Source organism: Macaca nemestrina, chromosome 7 (assembly GCF_043159975.1).
Source record: "Macaca nemestrina isolate mMacNem1 chromosome 7, mMacNem.hap1, whole genome shotgun sequence".
Classification (NCBI taxonomy): Eukaryota; Metazoa; Chordata; class Mammalia; order Primates; family Cercopithecidae; genus Macaca; species Macaca nemestrina.
Window position 1 is genome coordinate 57,566,246 of NC_092131.1, and position 24,491 is coordinate 57,590,736.

The window sequence follows — 24,491 nt, forward strand, 5'->3', positions numbered from 1 at the left end:
AGTTGCTTTAGTTTGTACACACACAAACATGCAGACATATATATGTATTACATGTAGATAGTTGTTTATACAGAAGGGTAAGTCCAATTTCTGTTATTTAAAAATGGCCAGGTGTAGTGGCTCACACCTGTAATCCCGGCACCTTGGGAGATTTAGGCAGGCAGATCAACTGGGGTCAGGAACTCCTGAGGTCAGGAAACCTCATGAGATGGTAAAACCCCATCTCTACTGAAAATACAAAAACTAGCAAGCATGGTGGCACACACCTGTAGTCCCAGCTACTCGGGAGGCTGAGGCAAGAGAATAGCTTGAACTCGGGAGGCGGAGGTTGTAGTGAGCTGAGATTGCACCACTGCACTCCAGCCTGGGCGACAAGAGTGTGAGACTCCATCTTAAAAAAAAAAAAAAAAAAGTAATATATTATTTTCACATTTGTGCTTTTTATAATGCAGCTCTAGACCTGCTTGCCAGTGTTTCTGGTTGTCACAAAAATAAACCTTAGTTCATCTCTGTTTCAAAAGACTAAAGAGGTTCTTTATGAATTATAATAGTAGTTCTTGAATTCAGATGTTTTTAATTATGTTAAATAAGTCATTAATGACCAAGGACTTTTTATTTTTTAAAGTAGATACTATATTTTATGGAATGTCTTCCAAACTTTTATTGAAAAATTTATGACATACTGTTTTTGTTTAATGTGATGAGTTATGTCAGTACTTTGTATTTGCTTTTTATAAATCTTGTTTTTAGAAATAAGGACAACTGGATCCTATTTGAAAGTGCTTTTTAAAAGTATTTCGTTTGCTAAGATTGTATTTAGGAATTTTGCATCTCTATGAATCAAGTATGAGTGTTTAAAAAAATTTGGAGGGCTTTTAGTCACATTAGATTTTAGAATTTTTTAATTTTAAATACTTTATGAGGAAGTGATAAACCCTCCTTTTCTCTGTTTTAGAATATTTTATACAAAAGTTACTCTTTGAATATTTTGAATAATTCTGAAGTCAGTATGACTAGGTCAAATAAAATACATATTTAGCAAAATATATCAGATTCCTTGTGACATTTAATTTCATAGAAGTCATTTGTTCTTTTTAGGTAATTCATAGGTAGTTTTTCTTAGTTCATCTCTATCATGAAGCTATAGCTTAAACTGTCTCAAAACAGAGTCTACAGCGTAGAGAAAATCTTTAAAGTTTTTACTTAGTCATTTACTTTTGATGAATCTTTGAAAATCTCTTTTATACAAAAAGAACTGTTTGTTTAATTTCCTTATTCCAACCAAGAATTAAGTAGAGATGTTAGGAAGATCCCAGTTTGTTACTTACTTTTGGTAAGCATCACAAAGGGATACTCTTGTAGTCAAGAAACAAGATTTTTTTGTCTTCTCTTCTTTCCCCTCTTCTTTCTCCCTCCCCCACACCATATACAAACTTGCCATTACATTTCTGAGATCAACCCTGAGATGCTGAGTTTGGACATACCTGTTATATATTTTGCAGTTGACAAATTACAATTTGAACCTCCTCTGAGAAAAGAAACAGAAGCACGAGATGAAATGGTAAGAATTAATTTTTAAAGCATTATTTTCACATTAAGATTTGAGAAAAATTTTTTTGAGTTAGTAGTACTTTAGAAAACAAAGTAATATACTCTTTTAAGCATTAATTTTGATTTTTCCCATATTAAAGTTTTTAAAAGTTTATAGTTGTATTTTTACTAGAGTACAATGTAATACACTCTTTCAATCATTCATTTTAACCTCGTTAGTTTTTTGAAGGTTTTACTTGATGTCATTAAATACACAGAATTTGATTCTCAGTTAAGCTCTCAGGACCTTTTTTTTTTTTTTTTTTTTAAATGATTCTGTTTAGTTTATAGTAAATTCTACATTCTGTATTGCCTTACTGTTTTTTAAATGTATTTTATTTGTTAATATAGTTTCTTTTTTAACCATTGCTCCTATTTTGAATTTACTGTTTAGTTACCTCTTTCCTTATCTAAAATGAAAAAAGTGGTCGGGCGCAGTGGCTAACGCCTGTAATCTCAACACTATGGGAGGCTGAGGCAGGTGGATCGCCCGAGGTCAGGAGTTCCAGGCCAGCCTGGCCAACATGGCAAAAACCCATCTCTACTAAAAATTCAAAAATTAGCCAGACATGGTGGCATGTGCCTGTAATCCCAGCTACTTAGGAGGCTGAGGCAGGGAGAACTGCTTGAACCCAGGAGGCGGAGGTTACAGTTAGCCAAGATCAGGGCACTGCACTCCAGCCTGGGCGACAGAGCAAAACTCTGTCTCAAAAATAAATAAATAAATAAATAAATAAATAAATAAATAAATAAATAAGTAAGTAAGTAAGGGAAAAAGTAATGAAGCAAGATATTATTAGAGTTAGCCTAACCTATAGCCTATTGAGTTCATCCTTAACGTTTGGAAGTAGTGCTCTTCTTACTATAAATGTTGCTGTATGATAAAACCCCAATTTCCATGCTAGTAGGAAAAAGTAGTAGCACCAATAAATTGATGACAGTTTAGTAATACGATATTTAGTTTTCCATGCTAATAGAGTGATGATGTAGATAATTCAGTTGTTTATTGTTTGCTTTGGAATATACTCACATATTGATAGAGAAGGTTTGTCACATTTGAAGCTATATTTAGTATGTTTATGGAATTTCTTAAGTTCAGGTCAACTGATAATGAGTCATTGACCTAAATATGTCAAATGACAAAGCAAATCCAGCTAGAGATTAAAAAATTGATTGAATGCCAAGATGATTAATAATCATGATACTGGAATGTTTTCTTGAATCAAATAAAATCAAATACCTGTTACAAAGTAACATTTTAAACTATATTTTTATCTTTACAGGGATTGTCATCAGACCCAAATTTCATGTTACAGTGGAATCCTTTTGTTGATGGTGCAAATACTGGCAAGTAAGTTGTTTTCTAATTTAATAACTATATTTTATTTGATTACATAAGAACAGTATGGGGCGTGTGATTTATTCTAATAAGTTTTAATTTACATTCTTGAAAAAGTTTTGCCTTTAATGAAGGTAAAGCTTTTGACTTTTACCAAAAAGCATCTCATATATTGATCATTAAGGTTTTTTATTTGTTTTTGTTTTTAGTCAGAATATATTATGTAATGATGATATACTGAAAGGTGAGTCACATAATGTCATGGGAAAAAATACTGTAACAGAGTTAAAAAGCCCCAGTTTCATCTCTCCAGTATAGTTACCTCAACAATTAAGTGAGGGGGCTGGCCTTCATGAGTTGTTCCTAACCTCTCTGTGCACTGCAGTTACCTACAGAGCTCTTTAGAAATGCAGATTCCTAGGTTCCCATATTAGGCCTATACGTTTGGGGTTAACAAACTATGGCAGCCCACAAACTAAGAATAGTAATTACATTTTTAATGGTTGAAGAGAAATCAAAAGAATAATAATATTTTATTACACATGGAAATTACATGAAATTCAAACTTCAGTGTCCATAAATAAGTTTGTTAGAATATAACTATGCTCATTAGTTTATGTATCGTACATGGCTGCTTTCACACTGTAACAGCAGAATTCCATAGTTAAAACCACTCTATGCCTCGCAAAACCTGCAATATTTACTCTCTGACCCTTCATAGAAAAAGTTTGCCAACCTCTGGAATAGATACAGTCTTTGGGACTGGATCTAAGAATCCTGAAAGCCACATGATTGATTTCAATGACTGTGGATAACTGTGTGGGACCAGTGGACTAGATAAGTGCTTCTCAAACTTCTTGACCTGGAGAACTTATTAAAAGGAAGATTCTGCCTTAGTAGGTCTGAAGGGTACATTTAGAAAAGTTCCCATATAATGCCAGTTCTGCTGGTTTGATGACCTACTTTGAGTAGCAAAATGTTTGATGGTATACCCACTTGAATCTATGGGTCCCAACTCTAAAATTCTGAATCAATTTTTTAACCAAGAAGTTAATTTAGTTTTTCTTACCTATGAAATATAGCAAAGCATAACCATAAAGTAAAATAAGACTTTGTGTCCACTTTTTTAAATCTTTGTAGACATACTAATACAATTTGACAATACGAGTGAGGTCTTAGGCCTTCCTAAAGATTTTATACTCTGCATTGTGATCTGTCTTTTATATCCTCTGTATAGGAACTGATTTTAATACATATTTAATAGTATCTATGTTTTCGGTTATGGTCATTTATCATCTAAATTGCATTTCTTCTTTGTATTAGATCAACCTCAAAACGTGCAGTACCACCTCCCCTACCTCCTAAGGTGAGCTACTTAATGATTTTGAACACTAAATCCTTATTTAAATAATAAATTTTTAAAATAATTTTGAGTTTTTTAGAATTTTCTTAAATGTATTTTAGATGAATACAGTTTTCTTCAAAAGGAATGTATGATGGTGTAAAATATATAGTAAAGAAGATTTCATGAGGAATACAGTATTTGTAATAGCTATTTTAAAAAGGCAGTCAGGCGTGGTGGCTTACCCATATAATCCCAGCATTTTGGGAGGCTGAGACAAGTGGATCACTTCAGATCAGGAGTTCGAGACCAGCCTGGCCAACATGGTGAAACCCTGTCTCTACTAAAAATACAGAAATTAGCTGGGCATGGTGGCGCGTGCCTGTAATCCCAGCTACTCAGGAAGCTGAGGCATGAGAATCCCTTGAACCCAGGAGACGGAGGTTACAGTGAGCTGAGATTGCGCCAGTGCACTCCAGCCTGGGCGACAGAACGAGACTCCATCTCAGTAAAAAAAGAAAGAAAGAAAAAGACAAAAATAGGTTATTGCTTATTGAAGAAAATACTTGACTACATGGAGGGGAAACAAGAGTTCATTTATCATTCTTATGACTACAATTTGATGTGTTAGTGGAGTCATTTTTCTTGATTGTTTCTAGTTGTTTTGTGGATTTTTATATAATTAGTTATAAAAATTTTATGAGTTTTGAGTTAGGGCTGATTAAAAATCACACGGCAAGTCGATAATTGTGTTGGAGCAGTAACTCACCTCTTACTTTGCTCACTTAGCCCAGTGAATTGAACTGTATAGAAGAAAGAAAAACGGTGCATTTCCCTTTCCCTAAAAACTCTGATGTGTAGTGATAACTATTAAAGTACTTTTTTGTCTTTGTACCACTAGCCAAGGATAAGCAGTTACCCTGAAGACAACTTCCCGGATGAAGAAAAAACATCAACCATAAAACATTGTCCTGATTCAGAGAACAGAGCTCCCCAAATTCTGAGAAGACAGAGTAGCCCAAGTTGTGGGCCTGTGGCAGAGACTTCCTCTATTGGTATGGCTAGCAGTATCAGCAGCCATGGAGTACATATGGCTAGATATTGTTATCTGGGTGAATAAATCAAAGTGAAAACTGAAATGAGAGTCATTTGTTCCTATTTCAAAAAATAACTTTTTTGTTTAGTCAATCCTATTACAGCTTAAAGCTTTGTAAAGGCTCTTTAATTCCGCATGGATGGGCTATAAATAGATTCAGTTCACTTCAATCCTAATTGGAATCCTTACTAAATGTTTATTATAGGATGTAGAAGGGTGAATGCATGTTTCTGCCCTCCAGAACTTCAGGGTCTATAGCAGAAGGTATACCCACAGAAACATAACATTAGGAAAGACAGCTTATACAAGTGTCTTCTGAAATAATTACCTGGATATAACAGAAGACTAGAGATTTCTGAGGGAGATAAAGATGGGGAATAAAGAAAGTAAGCTCTTGCAGGAATTTTTTTTTTTTTTCTATAGAGACGGGGTTTCGCCATGTTGCCCAGGCTGATCTCGAACCCCTGAGCTCAAGTGATCCGCCTGCCCCAGCCTCCCAAAGTGCTGGGATTACAGGCATGAGTGACCGCACCTGGTCCTTCCTGCAGGATGTTAAAGGGCTTGATGAGCCTTCAGTAGGTAGATCAAATGCACTGAAGCTGGGAAATCTGAATTATGCAGTCTATTATAATAGTTTTAAAGGGTGTATACTGGAAGATACAACTCAAAAGGTGGATTGAAGTTCAATTATGAAAAGCCTTGCATATCAGTGCCAGTAGGTCAGATTTTTTTTCTTCATGATACGGAAAAACATGGATGAAGACCACTGCTAAAGATGCAATGCTGCCTCTATAGAATCTAAAGAAAGGCATCAAAGATAAATTAACTTACCTGAGAGTAGAGAATATTCTCCAATAAAGCATCATCCAAGTGGGAGACAAATAGTGGGAGAAAGGGGAAGTAATTTTTCAAAGAAAGTACTTATTTGTGTGGTCATTCAACTTTTAACATGATTCTCTTTAGGAAATGGTGATGGTATTTCAAAACTGATGAATGAAAATACAGAAGGATCAGCACAAGCACCACAGTTACCACGAAAAAAGGACAAACGAGACTTCCCTGTAGGTATAACAGGCATTTAGCAATTAGTTGTAAATAATACTATATTTATCATGCAAGGATCATGGTCTGTTTAATTCAGTAATTCAAGTAACCAAAGTTCTAAATGTCTCAAGTTTTTCTTTAAGACTTAGGAGGTCTTACACTATTAAATTTTATTTTTCCCATAGAAACCAGCCATCAATGGCCTTCCACCCACCCCAAAAGTTCTGGTAAGGAATATTTTTATGTGAACTATTTGCCATTTTTTCTCTCTTTAGAAGCAGCAGTATATTGGCTATCAATATACTTGAGCCTTTGAAAGTTAAGATATCATAAAATACAAAGATATTGGATGCATTTGGATATCTTATAAATCATATCATGCATTCTAATTTGAGTGCATGAATTTGAATTGGCAGTGTTTCACTTTTTGTGAATACTGGCAGTTGAGTCATCAGATTAGCCTACACAGGCCTATTTAATTTTAATGTGATGATATTAATAGTACTGTGTCCTCTTCTTGATGTGGATTAAATATCTTTGTACCTCTAAAGTGATTTTCACATTGGACTATATACAATGAAAAGGAAGCAGGGAAGCTTACATTAATGCTTTCTTCCTGGCCAGTCAGGGGAAGTTATCTGTGAATGGGAACCCCATGATCCCATGAATAGGATGGGAACCAATCATGTGAATGGGATGCTTTATACGTTGTCCTTTTTTATTCAGTGAAGGTCTAATGTATAATATAAATATCGACCTTTTTGTCCCTTATGACTATTAAAGAGTTATGCTGCAATTGTAATCACTATAATGTTACTGAATAAAATTATCCATTGTGTCACATTAATAATTGTCAGTCCTAAAAAATAGTATTAACTTAAAATTCCTAGACTATATCATTCATGTATATAGATCTTTTGGTAAGTTTGATATTTTTGCCATAAAATAGTGGATTACAAAAGGAAAGAATATGAGACTCTCTTGTTAGTAGGGGTTTAATGATGTCAAAATATTAATTTTGTTTTGGAATGAAACAACAAGCATAGGCAAATAAGAGTAAATTTGGTATTTCAGTGATGTTAGCTATTTTCCAAGAATATATGAAATTTTCTAATCAAGTAAGTCAACATTTCTTTCTTTATAAATCAGATGGGAGCATGCTTTTCAAAAGTTTTTGATGGCTGTCCTTTGAAAATTAATTGTGCAACATCCTGGATACATCCTGATACAAAAGGTAAAATGTTTGAATTTTATATACATCTCCAATAAAATATTTATTATGGGAAAGATCTTTATGATCAGTGACTCGAAGTTGTTTATTTTAAAAATACGACTTTAGAGACCTAATGGTATAGGAACCTGCAGCAACCTAAATAGGTTGATAGGGTTTTGGTTTAAAGGCATTAAAATTTAGGAGTGTATAGGAACTATCCTTAGTCAAAGGACTAAAGAGAAATCACAACTGATTGCATCCTTAATTTAGAATTTTCTTTTACTATAAAAGGACATTATTGGGACAATTTATAATCTCAATTAGTAAGGATTATAGATAGATAACATTGTTTATTGTTTAAGTATTAATGTCTTGTGGTTATATGACTTTTTTCCCTTAATGTACACAAATATTTCAAAGTAAAGAGGCATCATGCTCATAAGTTATCTTAAACAGCTCAGAAAACAAACATTTACATAAGGAGAAAGAAGGATCAAGCAGAAGTAGTAAATGTTCAACATTTGTGGAATTTGTGTTACAGGTATTTAGGAATTATTTGTACTATTACAACTTTTCTGTGAGTCTGAAATGATATTAAAATAACTGAAAATTTAGACTATGTTTCTGAAGTAAGGAAACATTTTTAGAGGCAAAAATTTGGAATCAAATAGATCTGGGTTTGGATTCCCACTCTGTCATTACCATGTGACTTTGAAAACAAACATAACACCTCTGCTTTTCGGTGTGATGGTTTGAAACACGAATCACTCCCCGTATTTACTTTGTTGGAAGGAAGGAACAAGCCTACCCCAGTGTCTGGCAATTAGCTATTAGGCAGTAGAGGATTTCAGGAAATGTGTGTTTCTACTTAAACACAATAGTAAAAACAGGTTATAATGATTGGCTTTACATGCCACTATTAAAAAGTATGACAGGGGGAATATATATATATAAAAAATAATTTTTATTAGAGACAGAGTCTTGTTCTGTTGCCCAGGCTGGAGAGCAGCAGTGCGGTCATAGTTCACTGCAGCTCAAACTCCTGGGCTTGGGCAATGCTCCTGCCTCAGCCTCCCAAATAGCTGCGACCACAGGTGTATACCACCTCTCCCAACTGATTTTTTATTTTATTTATTTATTTATTTATTTTTGTAGAGACAACGTCTCATTATGTTACCCAGGCTGTGCTGGACTCAAGCAATCCTCCTGCCTTGGCCCCCCAAAGTGCTGGGACTACAGGCATGAGCCTGTGCCTAGCCTGAAAAAAATATTTTCATTAAGGAATTTGTTGTTGTTCGTAACCTTTTAATTGATATGATTTCAAACATACAGAAAAATTATAAAAATAGCATAAGAAACTCCTGTATATTCAGTCATCAGGCAAAAATCATCAAATTTTGCCCCATTTGTTTTGCCACTTTCTGTCTGTATATACTTTTTTTTTAATACTTGAGAATAAGTTGGAAATATGTTCCTCTCTTCTTTATACTTCAATGTGTACTTCCTAGGATCAAGAATCATATAACTGCAGTACAATTATAAATATCAGGAAATTTATCATTGATACACTACTGCTTTCTAATCCAAAGTCCATAGTTGGATTTTATTAATTGTCCCAATAATATTTTTTATAGTCTCCATCCTGTTTGTATTTTTCCAGTCTAACATCCAATTCAAGATCGTATGTTGCGTTTAGCTTCCATAGCTCTTTAGTCTCTTTTAGTGTAAAACAGTCCCTCAACTTCTGATCTCAACATTTTTGAGGCCACTTATTTTGTAGAATGTCCCTTAATTGGGGTTTGTATAATGAGTCCTCATGCTTGAATCAGGTTATGCATTTGTTATGGGAATGACACAGAAATGTTACTGTGCATCTTCTCAGTACATCATATCAGGAGATACATGATACCAGCTTGTGCAAATACTAGTGATATTAATATTGATCTGTTGGTTAAGGCAGTGTTCATGTTCACTAGCCTTCTCCGTTCTCAGATTACTATTTTTTTCCTTTCTGGTTTATAGGTAATTAATATGGAGATGCACTGAGATTTTGTTTATAAATACCTCTTGCTCATCAGACTTTCACTCACTCAGTTTAGCATCCATTGACAATCCGTTGATATCCATTGACAGTTCCTCTTCTTTCCCACTTATTCATTTGTTTGTTTCAGTTTAAACTTACGAATTCTTATTTTATTCTGTGAGATATGATCTATCTCTATTATTTATTTTCACACTTAAATTGTCCCAGAATTTTTGAGCAGTGGGAATGCCTGTGTTCTTTTGTTTGAAATGTCCTCATCATTTTTTAGCACTTCTTTACTTTCTGCCACAGCAAGATTTCTAGGCTCAGCATCTAATTTTATTGCCCCAGAATTGGAAGCAGTCTTTCTCTAAGAAGCCCTGGTTCCTTTTAATGGAAAGTAATATTTAGAAACCAAGATCTGGATACTAGAGGTGCTCATTGTTTCTGGTGTGTCGTGATTTATAATTTAATTTTTTGTTTCCTTGGTCAAAATATTTGAGGTGTCTTACAAAAACGTGTAACTATAATTTAAAAATCTTAAAATACAAAAATTATGTTGAAAGGCAGGGTTATATAGTAAGATAAAATCAGAGTGAGTTAGTCTAACATAGAATGTATCTGCTTTTAAAAAATAAGAAAAGAGTTGGGGAAAGAGGTAAAGAAGGTGATACTAATTTAAGAAAGTAATTTTATTTTGGATGGATAGGTGACTAATTCTTAATGCCATTAAAATGCAAAGTCATTATTTTAGTGAATGATTTCAGAAGATGATAGTAAATTCTGGTAATTCATCTCAACTCTTTTAGATCAGTACATTATTTTTGGAACTGAAGATGGCATTTACACACTGAATCTCAATGAGCTACATGAAGCAACAATGGAACAGGTAATTAGACTTTTTAACTCAAGAAATCAAGCAAATTGAATAAAGTGTATTAATTTTAAATCAATCTGTGTAGGCCCTAATTTTAATTTTTATGATTTAAATATTTAAAGGGATAAAATTGTACTCTTTACATGTTCATGTTGAAAGATTTTTCTCCCTAAGGGTTTAGTAATTACCTAAAAGTTAGAAAATAGTTATTTTTATACCATTTCAGAATGTTGGAATTTGGAGCTTTAAGAGATTAAAATAATGACAATGAGAGAATCTTAATTATCTTCTTTTTCTTAGTTATTTCCACGGAAGTGTACTTGGCTGTACGTTATCAATAATACTTTAATGTCATTATCAGGTATGTATGTGATGATACACATACACATGCACATACACATACACATGGTTAAAAATAAACCATAGATAAGCAGAGAAATGTAATTTTAGTATATACCATTTTTAAATGTTATTTGTAATTCTGGATGACTATAATCTAATATAGTAACTCTGGGACTTGTGGATATTTGTTACCCACCTAGAATGGGAAGAAACTTTGGGAAGGGGTCCTGTCTTCAGTTAGGGCTGCACTTTCCAAACCCACCCAGCATCTAAATACCTGAAGGATATCACAGTGCTTATCACTAGAGGCTGTTCCCTTCCACTCAGCCTCCTCCACAATCACTATCACCACTCCTGGCCTCCTTTGGGAATTAACAGGAAAGAAGCAGAGGATCACACTATTTTCTTTCTCTGCGATCTTGAGCAAGTCACTCTCTCTCAGCCTCATTTATCTTAATTATGAAATGAGGATGATGGGGTAACAGTACAGCCTCATGAGGTTGTGAGAGTTAAATGAGATAATATCCAGAGTGCTTAGTAAACTGTATAGTCTTATACAGGTGTTTGCTGGTGAAATTCATGTTGTTCTGTACACCTGTTAACTGTCTTGGACTGATTCTTTAAGGTCTTCTGAACAAGGTTCCAGAGTAACCTAATTTTGTTCTTTCTTGGTTATTATTAGGGGTGAATGGGTAGGTAGGTGGTGTTTTAGGCTTTTTTTTTTTTTAATTCTTACCTATGAAAAGAATATTTTCTTATATTTTAGATTTAAATGACTACCAAGAAGTTTGCTGATTGCTTTCATTTTGGTAGTAGAGTACAAAATAGTTAATTATTATTTCTCTCTAGTAGAGATTTTTTAAGTGTCTGTGTATTTGAGATAATGACACTGTTTATGGAGAGCATATTATTTAGTTGTGTGTTAAATGGCTTCTAAAAAGCTGGGGTCCTCAAAAGAATATTTAATATCTTTTAATTATGCTTCCCCCGAACCTTTTTTACTTTTGTTTGGTAAAATATTAATATGTTAATATTTTATATTACTATTATGAAACTAAAGCCAATTCTGTTTGAGTTAACAGTTATGAATTTTATACATATAAACTTACTTTTCTCTAACTCTCTTACTGCTTTTATCCCTACTCATACTTGTCTTTGGAAATAAGCTTAAAAATTACACAGGGTACATCTTAGGTAGCAATGCTCAATAGGAGGCATGTACATGTGTGTTTAGCTGCCTGGCTAGCTGGGTAGCAAACTATGTAGATTGGGGAAATGGAGAAAGGAAGGGTGTTTAATGTTGAGGCAGAATATTTCTGTTCTGAGAAAATACAGATAATTTTGTTGAGGATAAAACTGTATATGTGTGTGTATATATGTATTCTAATAATAAAAAGATAAATATTGTTTTGTATTGTTATACCATATATAACGAAAAATCAGAAGATGTTTACCATATCCATCCCTCTTAATACAGCCATATTTTTTATTATATGGAATTGTAGCCCTGTTATCCTTGTATCATGGCTTATAATATTGATTGGTTTTACTTAAGTATTTCAATCTGTTATATTTAAGACTTCATTCACAATGATTTTTAATCCAGGGTAATTTGCTAAGTTCTTGACAAATAGGTCTGTCCCAGAGAAATAATGATAATATAGCTTTATAGAATTTTCCATATTGTATTAAAATAATCACATGTACATCATTATAACTCAATCCATAACATAAGATTTTGTACAACAGTTTCTTTTTATGTGCTGGCATCATTAAGATTTAGTCTGCCCAGATCACCTATTAGTATCTCATTTATATATTATGAATTAAGATTATTAATTTAAAAAACATTTTATCGTCTTTCAAAATAGTATTAACTGAGGGTTTTTTTGTATGTGTTTTTCTATTTTGCTTGGCTTTTTGAACATTACTGGACTCCTCATTTTAGAAGGTAATTATGTTTTCTTTTTCTCGAAAATTGTATTTCTTTGTTGTAAATGATCCTTAAAAAGGTAACATGTTTTTCTTTTATAGGAAAAACCTTTCAGCTCTACTCTCACAATCTTATAGCTTTGTTTGAACATGCCAAAAAACCAGGATTAGCTGCCCATATTCAAACTCACAGGTTTCCAGACCGCATACTACCAAGGTATAAAATATCATTTTGATTCTACTGAATGAGGGGAATTAGTGTTTATTTTTAAAATAGCCGGTATTTCTTGCCCAGTAAAAAACTTCGTCTTAATTTTCAAAAGTAGTTTACACTAAAGTGTATTATATCTGGAAAAGCTGAATGTTTTCTGAACTTGACCATGAGAATCAACTGTGGAAGTTTTATAATACAGACTATCAGGCCCTTCCTCAGTCCTGTAAGGTCAGATAGTGTGGAGTTAGGATCCAAGACAGTTTTTTAAGCTCCTTTCTGTCTGATTCTGATGCAACTGATTTACAAATCACTTTATTGTAACCACTACTGTAGAGTACATTTATATTGTCTTATGTTTTCAGAAAATTCGCTTTAACAACAAAGATTCCTGATACAAAAGGCTGCCACAAATGTTGCATTGGTGAGTAAATGGTATTTCTCAAACTGAATGGTTAGAACTTTTAAGATCTTTAAAATTATCTGAAGAGTCTTATGGAAACAAATAGGAAGGAGGGTAGGTTTTTAAAATTTGTTTTTAATAAGAAGTTAAGCTGCCATTGAAGTACAAGAATATAGACAGACATGGCATAGAAATGCTTAGAGATAAAAACCTTAGTGTTTTCTCAGAGCATAGTGTTCCTAGAGTTTTGTAACCATAGTTCCTGAGACTGTTTCTTTGTTAATATTCTAACTTTCATTTATTTAATATTTGCCATCCACCAGTTACTACCCATGTTTTATGAACATGTTTACAGGAGTTGAGCCAACTATGCAGTTAGAAGGAACAGTTCACACAAAAACAGCCTCACTTATGATACCAATTGCAAATTGGGGGATTCCCAAAACTACCCCCAGAATAAAAAAATTCACTAGAAGGTATCACAGAACTGGAAGCAGTTATACTCATAGTTACGATTACAATTTAGAACAGGGAAAGAATACAGATTAAAATCAGCCAAGGGAAGAAGTACATAAGGCAGAGTCCAGTAGAAGTACCAAACATGGAGCTTCTGTTGTCCTCTCCCTGTGGTTAATGGATAGCACTACTTTTCCAGCATTGGTATGTGACAGTACACACAACCATTGCCAACCACAAGCTTATTTGAACCTCAGTGTCCAGAGTTTTTACTGGGGCTTCATTACAAAGGCGTGATTGATTGACCACCTTGCTGATCTCAGTATGCAGCCCCACTAGAGGTCATCTGATGTTGCATGACCCAAAGCCCTCACCCAAAATCACATTTTTGGTATTTCTGGCATGACCAGCCCTCACATTAAGACTATCCAGTGTGGCCAGTCCCCACCCGAAATCATTATTGTTATATTATCCAGTGACCAGAGTCCCCCAGACAAAGACAGTCCTGTCAAGCCTGACATTCCAAAGGCTTAGCAATTACCTCCCAGAAGCAGGACAGAGACCAGACCTCTTTTTGTGTGAGGTTAAATTCTTTACTACATAATTACCTCATTTAACCATTAAACAACTCCATAATACTAATTATGTCACTAGTAAGTAACAGAATGTAGGAATCAGATTCAGGTTCAGTGACTTCAGATCTTGAGTTCCTAACTTCCTATTTATTCTTTTGTTTGATCAATGAACTTGCACATTGATCTTTGTGCCACATAATAGTTTCACAGCATAGTCCATACTGTAAAACAAAAATGTTTAACCACAAATGTGCTATAAATATAAGCACATGGTATGATTATTTTTCTGGGGAGAATCATGTCAATATCTATTATCAGATTCCCAAGATCTGTGATGCACAAAAGGCCTAGAAGCTTACAATCTAAGATATAAACTCATAAATAATACTTTAGAGTTTAATGCAAATAACTATTCTTATAATAAATGATTATAATTATTAATGGAAATCAAATTTGGGAGAAGGAAAGAGCAATATGAATTTTTATAGATTTGAGTCAAGGATGTTATATCAAGATGAATTAATATATACAAGATGAATTATTTCCATCTTAAGTAGACATCTGTACCCTACTATACCAAAACGAGGTGCTTTTCAGTTGCCTCCTAGACCTTGTCAGAACTCATTCTTGTAAATTTTCTTAGTAAATTCAATTTGAATTTACTAAGAAACAGCTTTTTGGGGAGGCCAAGATGGGAGGATTGGTTGAGCCCAGGAGTTCAAGACCAGCCTGGGCAACATAGTGAGACCCCATCTCTTAAAAAAAAATTGAAAAATTAGCTGGGCATGGTCGCATACACCTATAGTCTCTGCTACTCAGGAAGCTGATGTAGGAGGATTGGTTGAGCCTGGGAGGATGAGGTTGCAGTTAGCTGTTATTGTGCCACTGCATTCTAGCCTGGGTGACAGAGCAAGACCCTGTCTCTTTAAAAAGAAAAAGAAAGAAGGAGGACGGGAAGGAGTGAGGAAGGGAAAAAAACAGCTTTTTAGGTTGCATATTAGGTTGTTATTGTGCTTGTAAAAAGTTCTTATGTTTAAGAACCTAGTATATGAAAGTTGTTTAGAAGTAAACATATATAATTTAAAATCTAGATAAGAAAGTAAAATGGAAAAGGCGACGAAGCCAAAAGAAAAGACACAATCTTTTTTTATTTTCCACCCACTCTTGTCATCCTAGTTAACAGATACAGTAAAAGTATTCAGTATTTTGAGTGTGTCTGGGTTTTTTGTTTATTTCTTTCCAGTCAGAAACCCTTACACGGGACATAAATACCTCTGTGGAGCTTTACAGTCTGGAATTGTTTTACTTCAGTGGTATGAGCCAATGCAGAAATTCATGTTGATAAAGGTATATATTATTTTGTTCACATTTTTCTCCTTTAGAAAACACTAGCATATAACTGAAGCTAAAATTAAAAGATCCCAATACTACTATCTAGGGTCAGAACATTTATAGTTATTTGTAGTTGTTTAGTTGATTTAGGGCTTTTTGTGTTCTTAGGATTTAATCTTTAACTGATATTAATAACTTCCAGAACCATCAGTCATAAAGATTAATATGGCCAATTCTCGAAGACACATTTTTATAGACCATTTATCCTTCTTATCATCTTAGAGGTAATCCTTTTTAGAACTAGATAAATGAAGAAGATGGGAGTCTTTCTGTTGAGTTTATTCAACAATGGTATGAATGGGGAGATTGTTTCTGAATTATGGCTCTCTTGTTTATTTTTTTGCAGCACTTTGATTTTCCTTTGCCAAGTCCTTTGAATGTTTTTGAAATGCTGGTGATACCAGAACAGGAATACCCTATGGTCTGTGTAGCAATTAGCAAAGGCACTGAATCGAATCAGGTAGTTCAGTTTGAGACAATCAATTTGAACTCTGCATCCTCATGGTTTACAGAAATTGGTGCAGGTAAGTATTTTTTACCTTATGTTAGAATATTGATACTTTTGTGTATAAAAGAAGCAAAACACCAGTGTGGGCTCTTTTAAATATTCAAAACAGTTTCCCAAGTAAGCCCATAGAATCGTGTACATATATTTATGATCTCTATTTGCCAGAGGTAGTTTGATACAAATTATTTAGACAAAGGAAATTTTTAATGATTTCTGACAGTGGAAAGTCTTAGTTGTTACCAGTGAATCTTTGGACTTGCTAAGTAAATACATTTTCTAAGCAGTTCTTAAAATTTTATCAACTTCTCAAGCAAAGAGCTTCACTTATCCTGTTTTATCCTGTCTTCCCCCCTCACTTCTTAGAATCAGTGAGTGTGGCTTTCAGACTTGAATAGAAGCTTCTTAGGTGTTGCTTCTGAGCCTTTCCATTTAAATCAGACATATCTCAGTGAAAGATCTGAAAAAAAATGGGAAGTTTATTCCTAGACTTTAAAATTAGAACAAATCATTCAATAAATCATTTTTTAAATCTGCATAATATGTGAAGTGGGTGGGGAGGGGTCTCCATTTTGCTGGTTTCCTGTTTGTTGTGCTGGTGTATTTGGTCATTTATAATCCAGGTTTATTAGGCTATTTTTACACGTGCCAAGCAAGCTTTAGTTATGGCTGTTTCATTACTCACCACTGTTGTATTCTTTACCGCCTTTTGAAGAAGTCTCTTACATGTATTATAAGTTTGATGCTTAATGCTTCTTATTAAATAACCTTTGGCTTTTGATAATTTATAAGCTAAGTTACAAGACCTCATTATAATATAGAACCTACACTAAATTCACTTTCAAAATAAGAATCAGTGAGAACCAGCCGGGCGCGGTGGCTCAAGCCTGTAATCCCAGCACTTTGGGAGGCCGAGACGGGTGGATCACGAGGTCAGGAGATCGAGACCATCCTGGCTAACACGGTGAAACCCCGTCTCTACTAAAAAAAAAAAATACAAAAAACTAGCCGGGCGAGGTGGCGGGTGCCTGTAGTCCCAGCTACTCGGGAGGCTGAGGCAGGAGAATGGCGTGAACCGGGGAGACGGAGCTTGCAGTGAGCTGAGATCCGGCCACTGCACTCCAGTCTGGGCGACAGAGCGATACTCCGTCTCAAAAAAAAAAAAAAAAAAGAATCAGTGAGAACCAGTGATATCCTGGCAAATATCTAACAACAGGCTCTTGAGGTACAACCATTTATTAGAGTTGCCTATTTTTGTGGTACAAATACTCCACCCATGGCCAATTTCAAACAGCCAACCTGATGTCATTTGGCTCACCAAATTCCTGAAAATTTAACTCAGTACAAGCCAGCTCCAGCATGCACTGGTCTATAAACATATTCTTTATGGACCAGGTAACAGTCTGCACCCTTCTACCTCTACCTGCACTCTGCCTTTTAAGTATGTTGATCAATGCTTTAGGTTGAGTTGGATGTATGCCCTGCTGTTATAGCTAACAGAAAGGTACAAATGTATTGCTTTATTATCATGAGCTATAAACTGCCCAAATAGAAATATTTCCCCAGGCTGGGCACAGTGGCTCACACCTATAATGCCAGCACTTTGGGAGGCCAAAGTGGGTGGATCACCTGAGGTCAGGAGTTCGAGACCAGCCTGACCAACATGGTAAAACCCCATCTCTACTAAAAATACAAAGTTAGCCGGGCGTGGTGGTGCGTATCTGTAATCCCAGCTACTTGGGAGGCTGAGGCAGGAGAATCGCATGAACCTGGAAGGCAGAGGTTGCAGTGAGCTGAGATCGCACCATTGCACTCCAGCCTGGGCAACAAGAGCGAAACTCCATCTCACAAAAAAGAAAAAGAAATATTTCCCTGTTCTTATTGCTCAAAGGAAAGGTTATGGGTCAATTTATTTAAAGACAAGTTTTGGCTGACAGCCCAACTTCTTTTTTTTGCTCATTAGCATGGTATAGAGCAGGTCATTTAATACAACTATGTAATGTATATTTGCGACCACTTTCTTCTGGATGATATATTTGAAGGTTACATTGTTCAAGGCAAGAGTTCAGTGAGTCCTCTTTTTGAGTTTTGGGGTATGTTTGAGTTTGGGGGGGGTTTTTTGAGAGTTTTGTTGTTTGCTTTGTTTTTTAATGCCTGAGGCATACTATTCTACCTACTTTTAACATTGTCTTGGCTAAAATTAAAGCAGACCCCCAACTACTGTCTACCTGGGATCAAGGCTCTTTAAAGACCCAAATTACTTCCTGAGGGAGGGACAGGACTCTGCCTGAGGGTAATCATTGAGGTCACCTTCAGGCAGAGGTGAGGCAACCTTTCTAGTCCAGCACTTTGTCCTCCTTAGGTTTCCCCATTTTTCTAAGTGATTTGTTAATCCAACTCCCAGCTGTGTTCATTGTTGAACAAAGAGGCTATGCCTTGAACTGGCAAGTTTTAACATTAAAATAAACTCCTATTCAAGACTCTTTCAGGCTCAGTCTGATTTATCATTGCTGTATCCTCATCTCTAAGGATGGTGCTTAGCTTATGGTCAGCACTCAGTAAATATTTGTTGAATGGATGCCTGAACATAGAGTAGCTAAGAAAAACTATTTTTGAAGTGTTACATGAGGGACAGTTTATCGATTCTGTAGATCTGAATTCTTCACCATGTATAAGCTTTAGAAGGGCCACAAACACCTCAAAATATATGAAATTCTGTGTTTATGTTTGAATGTGCAGTTTCCAAGGGAGACAATGCATAGGCTTCCCAAAGAAGTATAGTTAAGAAGGACTGCTCTAAATAATCTAAAATCTTTTCTTAGATTCATGTAGACCATTCAAACAATCTGAGTGCTTAAAATGCATTGTTTTATCAGAAATTTTTTTTAATGTTATTACATCTATAAGCAGATGTTAGAAGCAGCCCATTAAATATCAGCAAAATAATGAGAGTTGTATGCTGCAAAGATGTTCTTGACAATATTGTTCATCATGTTACTCAGTATCCTCTATGTAAAAGACCTCCCAGCCACCTATAAACACATACCTATACCGGGAAAATTTCTCTGTTATTATAGATTCATTAATCCTGTGCCCTTTTGAATCACTGGCTTATTTTTAATTTAGGTTTGCTGTGATTCACCCAGCTGATCTTGTTTGTATCTCCCATTGGCTATATAAAGTGCAGAGCAAAACCTAGCCATTATATAGCATGCATCTTACTTTTCGTCCTCATATTTTACCTTTGCTTCGTTTTATTTTTGTAACTCACCTTTCTAGACCTAGCTGAGGTATTAATTAAAGGTAATACTGATGTTTTTTTCAGCTGAGTTAGCCATGCTTAGGACATATTTGTCTTAAATTGATTTACGTGCATTTTTTGAAAGATAACATCACAAAATATAAATTGTGTTAAATTTCAAAGATCAATTTTAAGTCACAGCAAAAGTCAGAATTTGTTTTTTCTAGGCTCTAGGTTTTAAAAGTATAATTGTAACCTTGTTTTTTACTCCCTAAGGCAGCCAGCAGTTAGATTCCATTCATGTAACACAGTTGGAAAGAGATACCGTTTTAGTGTGTTTAGACAGTAAGTACTATTTTTAATTTTATTTTGAGTATAGTACTTGATAAAGCAATTTTTTTATTCTGTTAAACCATAATTCAAGATTTTCACTTTGTTTTACTAAAAGTGTTACTTATGTGTAATTTGTAAAGGAAAAAAATCACCTCTTATGGCTAAATATTTGAGCACCAAGGTAGCCATTTTTAAAGAAGTGTACATTTTTAAAAATGAGAGTGTTAATATTCAATATATACTGTAAAAAAAAGAAAATAATAGCAGAATTGCCATTTACCAATGAAGGCACTCTTACAGTATTTTTTGCCATTTGGCATACTTGACTCAAGATAAATAGTTGAACGTTATTTAAGAATATTATTTGATATCCATGTAAAATCCACATATATCAAGGTGCATTTATTTTAGCAGATTTGCATGTCCAGTCTTGACTTGTTTATTTTTTTTTTAAGAATTTGTAAAAATTGTAAATCTACAAGGAAAATTAAAATCAAGTAAGAAACTGGCCTCTGAGTTGAGTTTTGATTTTCGCATTGAATCTGTAGGTAAGTCTCCTTTTTTTCATAAAGCAGTTTGCGATACTTATAATTATTAAAATTCATTCTGTACTTAGTGTTGTCTAGACCAGCACTGTCTCAGAAATTTCTGTAAAGATAAAAATGTTCTACGCCTGTAATCCCAGCACTTTGGGAGGCCAAGGTGGTCGGATCACAAGGTCAGGAGCTCAAGACCAGCCTGGCCAACATGGAGAAACCCCGTCTCTACTAAAAATACTAAAATTAGCTGGGTGTGGTGGCGGGCGCCTGTAATCCCAACTACTTGGGAGGCCAAGGCAGGAGAATCACTTGAACCCAGGAGGCGGACATTGCAGTGAGCCGAGATCATGCCATTGCTCTCCAGTCTGGGCGACAAGAGCAAGACTCCATCTAAAAAAAAGATAGAAATGTTCTGTATCTGTGCTCTTAAATACAGTAGTGATTAAACACATATGGCTGTTAAGCACCTGAAACATGATTAGTGCTACATTTTCATTTTTTAGATTTTGATTCAAATTTTAATGTAAATAACAACATATGGCTGGTTGCTCTCATATTGCACAGTGCAGGTTCAGACCATCATAAATCTTTTATTGTTTCCTGAATATTTAAAACTTGTAATCACTTTTAAAATTTCTGTTCATTATTCCCTTTGCTGCATTAAGTGAATTATACTTCCCCCGATTCTTTCCCAATCAGGAAGGTATTTGTGTGATGTGATAACTGTGCCATAATTCTTTGCCATGTAAGATTCTGGGTGGTGGGTGTTGATATTACTGCTTTTGGATCTATTTTTATGTAAATAGCTAGTTCTCACAGGACTTGTAAACTTTTATGCCATTTAATTTGCTTCCTTGTCAATGAATGTTTTACTCTCTAATACTCATTGGTTTTATGATGAAAGTTATTACTGTTTATTATTGTTTGCATGCTCATTGATCATATGTCAGTATTTTCCCCAGCAGTGACAGAACTTGTGAAAAAAATCATGAGTGGAAACATTTTTAAACATTTTATGACATGAGTCTGCCATATATCAAAGGCACTAAAATGAAGTTGGCAATTTTTATTTGGGCCATAAACAATAACATGTACTTTATAATTATGTACTTTTAAAAACACGATTTTCATTACTTAGAAAGTTTTTTATTTTTAAAAAGCATTTTAATATGTATTTCTCAATTGGAGTTTTACCTTATCGCAAAGTCAGTTTGTGCCTCTGTGTGAGATTTTACATGAAAAATAGTTTACTTATGATTGGGAAATTTAATTCATTAAAGCAAAAAACCTAAACTTTCTGTAAATGTCCAGACAAAAGGAATTTTGGAAACTAGTTTGTTCTTTTACTCCTTGTATTACATTTTTGTAGTATAAATTTTTTTGAGAGAGATTTTTGAGAGACATTCTGACATAGGAATCCTTAATTCCTCTTCACTTTGAAACACACTGATACCTCAACTTTTTCAGATGTGCCAAATTATCTTCATAATTTTAATTGTTACACAAAAGTTTGTTCCTCCTAGGCTACCATCTTTTCTTGCCAGTAAACCTTGGAATAATTACAAGCATCTTCCTGGGGAAAAAAAAATGCCTTTACAACACCTCTTAAAAATAAAATCAGTAACTGGGTTTTTTATTTGTCGCAGTTAGTGAAACACATGTGATTTGTCATTGTCAAATACTTTCATTTTTATTGAGATTAATTATGTTCCCAGAACATTCATACATTAACTTTTTACAAAAAGTCAATAGTCTAAAAAATAATTAATTTTCAATTACTTTCTTCAATCACCTTTAATCGTGCTTTTCTAAATCTGTAATACTTATAATGGTTAAATACTAAGAATATTATGTAAGAATTGACTCACAGATCCTAAATATTCAATGTGTGGTAAAATGTTGGATTGTGGGGCAGGTTTATTTTTTATTTATTTATTTTGTTTGAGACGGAGTCTCGCTCTTTCACCCAGGCTGGAGTGAAGTGGCATGATCTAGGCTTACTGCAGCCTCCACCTCTGGTGTTCAAGCAGTTCTCCTGTTTCAGCCTCCTGAGTAGCTGGGACTACAGACGCAGGCCACCATGCCCGGCTAATTTTTGTATTTTTAGTAGAGACAGGGTTTCACCATATTGGTCAGGCTGGTCACAATATCCTGACCTCAGGTGATCCACCCACCTCAGCCTCCCAAAGTGCTGAGATTACAGGGATCAGCCACCGTGCCCGACCAGGTTTATTTTTTAAAATTTATTTTGTTACAGGGAAAATGTGAACATAAATTAAAAATGCTTGTTTAAAGCTACTTCTGAATATGTAATAGTATTTAAACAACAATGTTTTTAATGCAAAAACCCAGTTATATATGTTTTTATGATTTCATTCATTTAAGACAAAAGATGCATGAAAGATGTATGAAAGATGTATGAAAGAAACGAATATGCCAACATCTACCTTATCTGAAGTTAGTTCATGTTTACATGAATGGCTTTTGTATGTATCTTCGAAGACTTGCATAACCCTACCTCAGTAAATTACTTGAGCTTAGGCCTGTCTTAGCCACAAAAATGTTGAGAAATAATGGTCCAGACAGTGGAATTTTGCACTAGACACTCAAATAGGCTTATATTATCATTTATTAAAAATAGAGAAAATTTATAGTGAAATGCTCTGTGCTTTATATTAGTTTCATTTCTCCCTTATCATTTTTAGTATGCCTTCAAGACAGTGTGTTGGCTTTCTGGAAACATGGGATGCAGGGTAAAAGCTTCAAGTCAGATGAGGTAAGCCTTCTCAGATTACCTCCACTGACTCCCACTAACAATTTTAAATGTTGAAGCACTCATTTTATGCATTTCCTCTCTCAACCTACATTACTGTGTTTAGTGCTTTTAATGCTATGAACTGGTAGAACAAAAGAGCCAGTATTTTCCCTTCAAATGTGTTCATTTTTGTGTCATAATTCAGAATTCTCAGTGGCCACCAGGAATTGCAAAATATAAGTTCGCACAATTTCATTTATCTAATTTGTAATTTGTAAATGTGATTGCTAAGTTTGTAAAACTTTTGTAAATTTAATATGTGTTTTCCATAATGTATAAATATGTAGCTTCTTTTAAAATATATTTTAAAATCTACTTACTGAAGCATAGGACTAAGGGAAATCTAAGAAAATTGACTCATTTAGTAACTATTGAGTACCAGCTATGTTCAAGACACTTATTGTAAATATCAAATAAAACCAACTGTGTTCCAGGTACTTTACAAATATTTGCTTATTTCAGGCTCAAAATAACCCAGTAGAGGTAGATACTATTCATATTGCCATTTTTACAGGTACAGAGTGGTTAAGTAACTTGCCCAGAGTTACATAACTAGTGAAGTGGAAGAGTCTGGATTTGACGGGTCTCTTTTAATCACTTCTACCTGAGATAATTAGGATACATTTCATGCGGGAGATGGGATTTGGGCCTCCAACTTGAGGGATGAGTCCTACTAGCTAAGATAATACTAACAGAGACATTTCCCATTTATGTGAGTACTTGTGTGTTCTTCTAACCATGGCCTAACAAATTTGTGAACTTACTTAAAGCTCAAAAACTTCTTCTGTTTGCTTTTACCTTTAGTTTTATCCACACTCTTACTTATATATAAATGAATATTCCTACCTCTTATATGAATGCAAAATTAGAATGCTTCCAGGAAGAAATGATATAAATCAGCTGTCTTTGAATATATAGGTTTATCTTGTTACTGATACATGTCACTAAATGTCACCAAGTCTCTGCACTTGATGAAACCTACAGTCCTACTTATTATCATACAGTTAATTATTCTTAAATGCTGTTTTCATTTTGTCACTCCTGTGGTTAGAAATCTACAGAAGGTCCTTGTTTCTTACTATATCAAATATTGATTCCATTTCCTAAATATCTATTTTTAACTTATCTTTTTTTTTTTTTTTTTTTTTTTGGAGATGGAGTCTAACTTTGTCGCCCAGGCTGGAGTGTAGTGGCACGATCTTAGCTCACTGCAACCTCCGCCT

General features: G+C 34.4%; 1 protein-coding gene and 1 long non-coding RNA gene across 4 annotated transcripts in view; one reads left to right on the forward strand and one right to left on the reverse strand.

The window, feature by feature from the left end:
• Positions 1 to 24,491, forward strand: part of LOC105481838 (mitogen-activated protein kinase kinase kinase kinase 5) — a 106,890-nt gene that overhangs the window by 77,261 nt on the left and 5,138 nt on the right. For all 3 annotated transcript variants that reach the window (XM_071100203.1, XM_011741621.3, XM_071100204.1), the window contains 16 exons: positions 1,503 to 1,561; positions 2,874 to 2,941; positions 4,253 to 4,295; positions 5,173 to 5,326; positions 6,331 to 6,428; positions 6,597 to 6,638; positions 7,561 to 7,645; positions 10,457 to 10,536; positions 10,825 to 10,885; positions 12,901 to 13,015; positions 13,375 to 13,433; positions 15,687 to 15,790; positions 16,182 to 16,359; positions 19,858 to 19,926; positions 20,370 to 20,462; positions 23,159 to 23,229. In XM_071100203.1, coding sequence (XP_070956304.1) covers positions 1,503 to 1,561; positions 2,874 to 2,941; positions 4,253 to 4,295; positions 5,173 to 5,326; positions 6,331 to 6,428; positions 6,597 to 6,638; positions 7,561 to 7,645; positions 10,457 to 10,536; positions 10,825 to 10,885; positions 12,901 to 13,015; positions 13,375 to 13,433; positions 15,687 to 15,790; positions 16,182 to 16,359; positions 19,858 to 19,926; positions 20,370 to 20,462; positions 23,159 to 23,229 — 1,379 coding nt within the window. The remainder of the gene's footprint in view (positions 1 to 1,502; positions 1,562 to 2,873; positions 2,942 to 4,252; positions 4,296 to 5,172; positions 5,327 to 6,330; positions 6,429 to 6,596; positions 6,639 to 7,560; positions 7,646 to 10,456; positions 10,537 to 10,824; positions 10,886 to 12,900; positions 13,016 to 13,374; positions 13,434 to 15,686; positions 15,791 to 16,181; positions 16,360 to 19,857; positions 19,927 to 20,369; positions 20,463 to 23,158; positions 23,230 to 24,491) is intronic.
• The window catches only part of LOC105481845 (uncharacterized), a 35,114-nt gene continuing 31,083 nt past the window's right edge, over positions 20,461 to 24,491 (reverse strand). Inside the window, exon 3 of the long non-coding RNA XR_011625895.1 lies at positions 20,461 to 20,843. This is a non-coding gene — a long non-coding RNA (uncharacterized lncRNA). The remainder of the gene's footprint in view (positions 20,844 to 24,491) is intronic.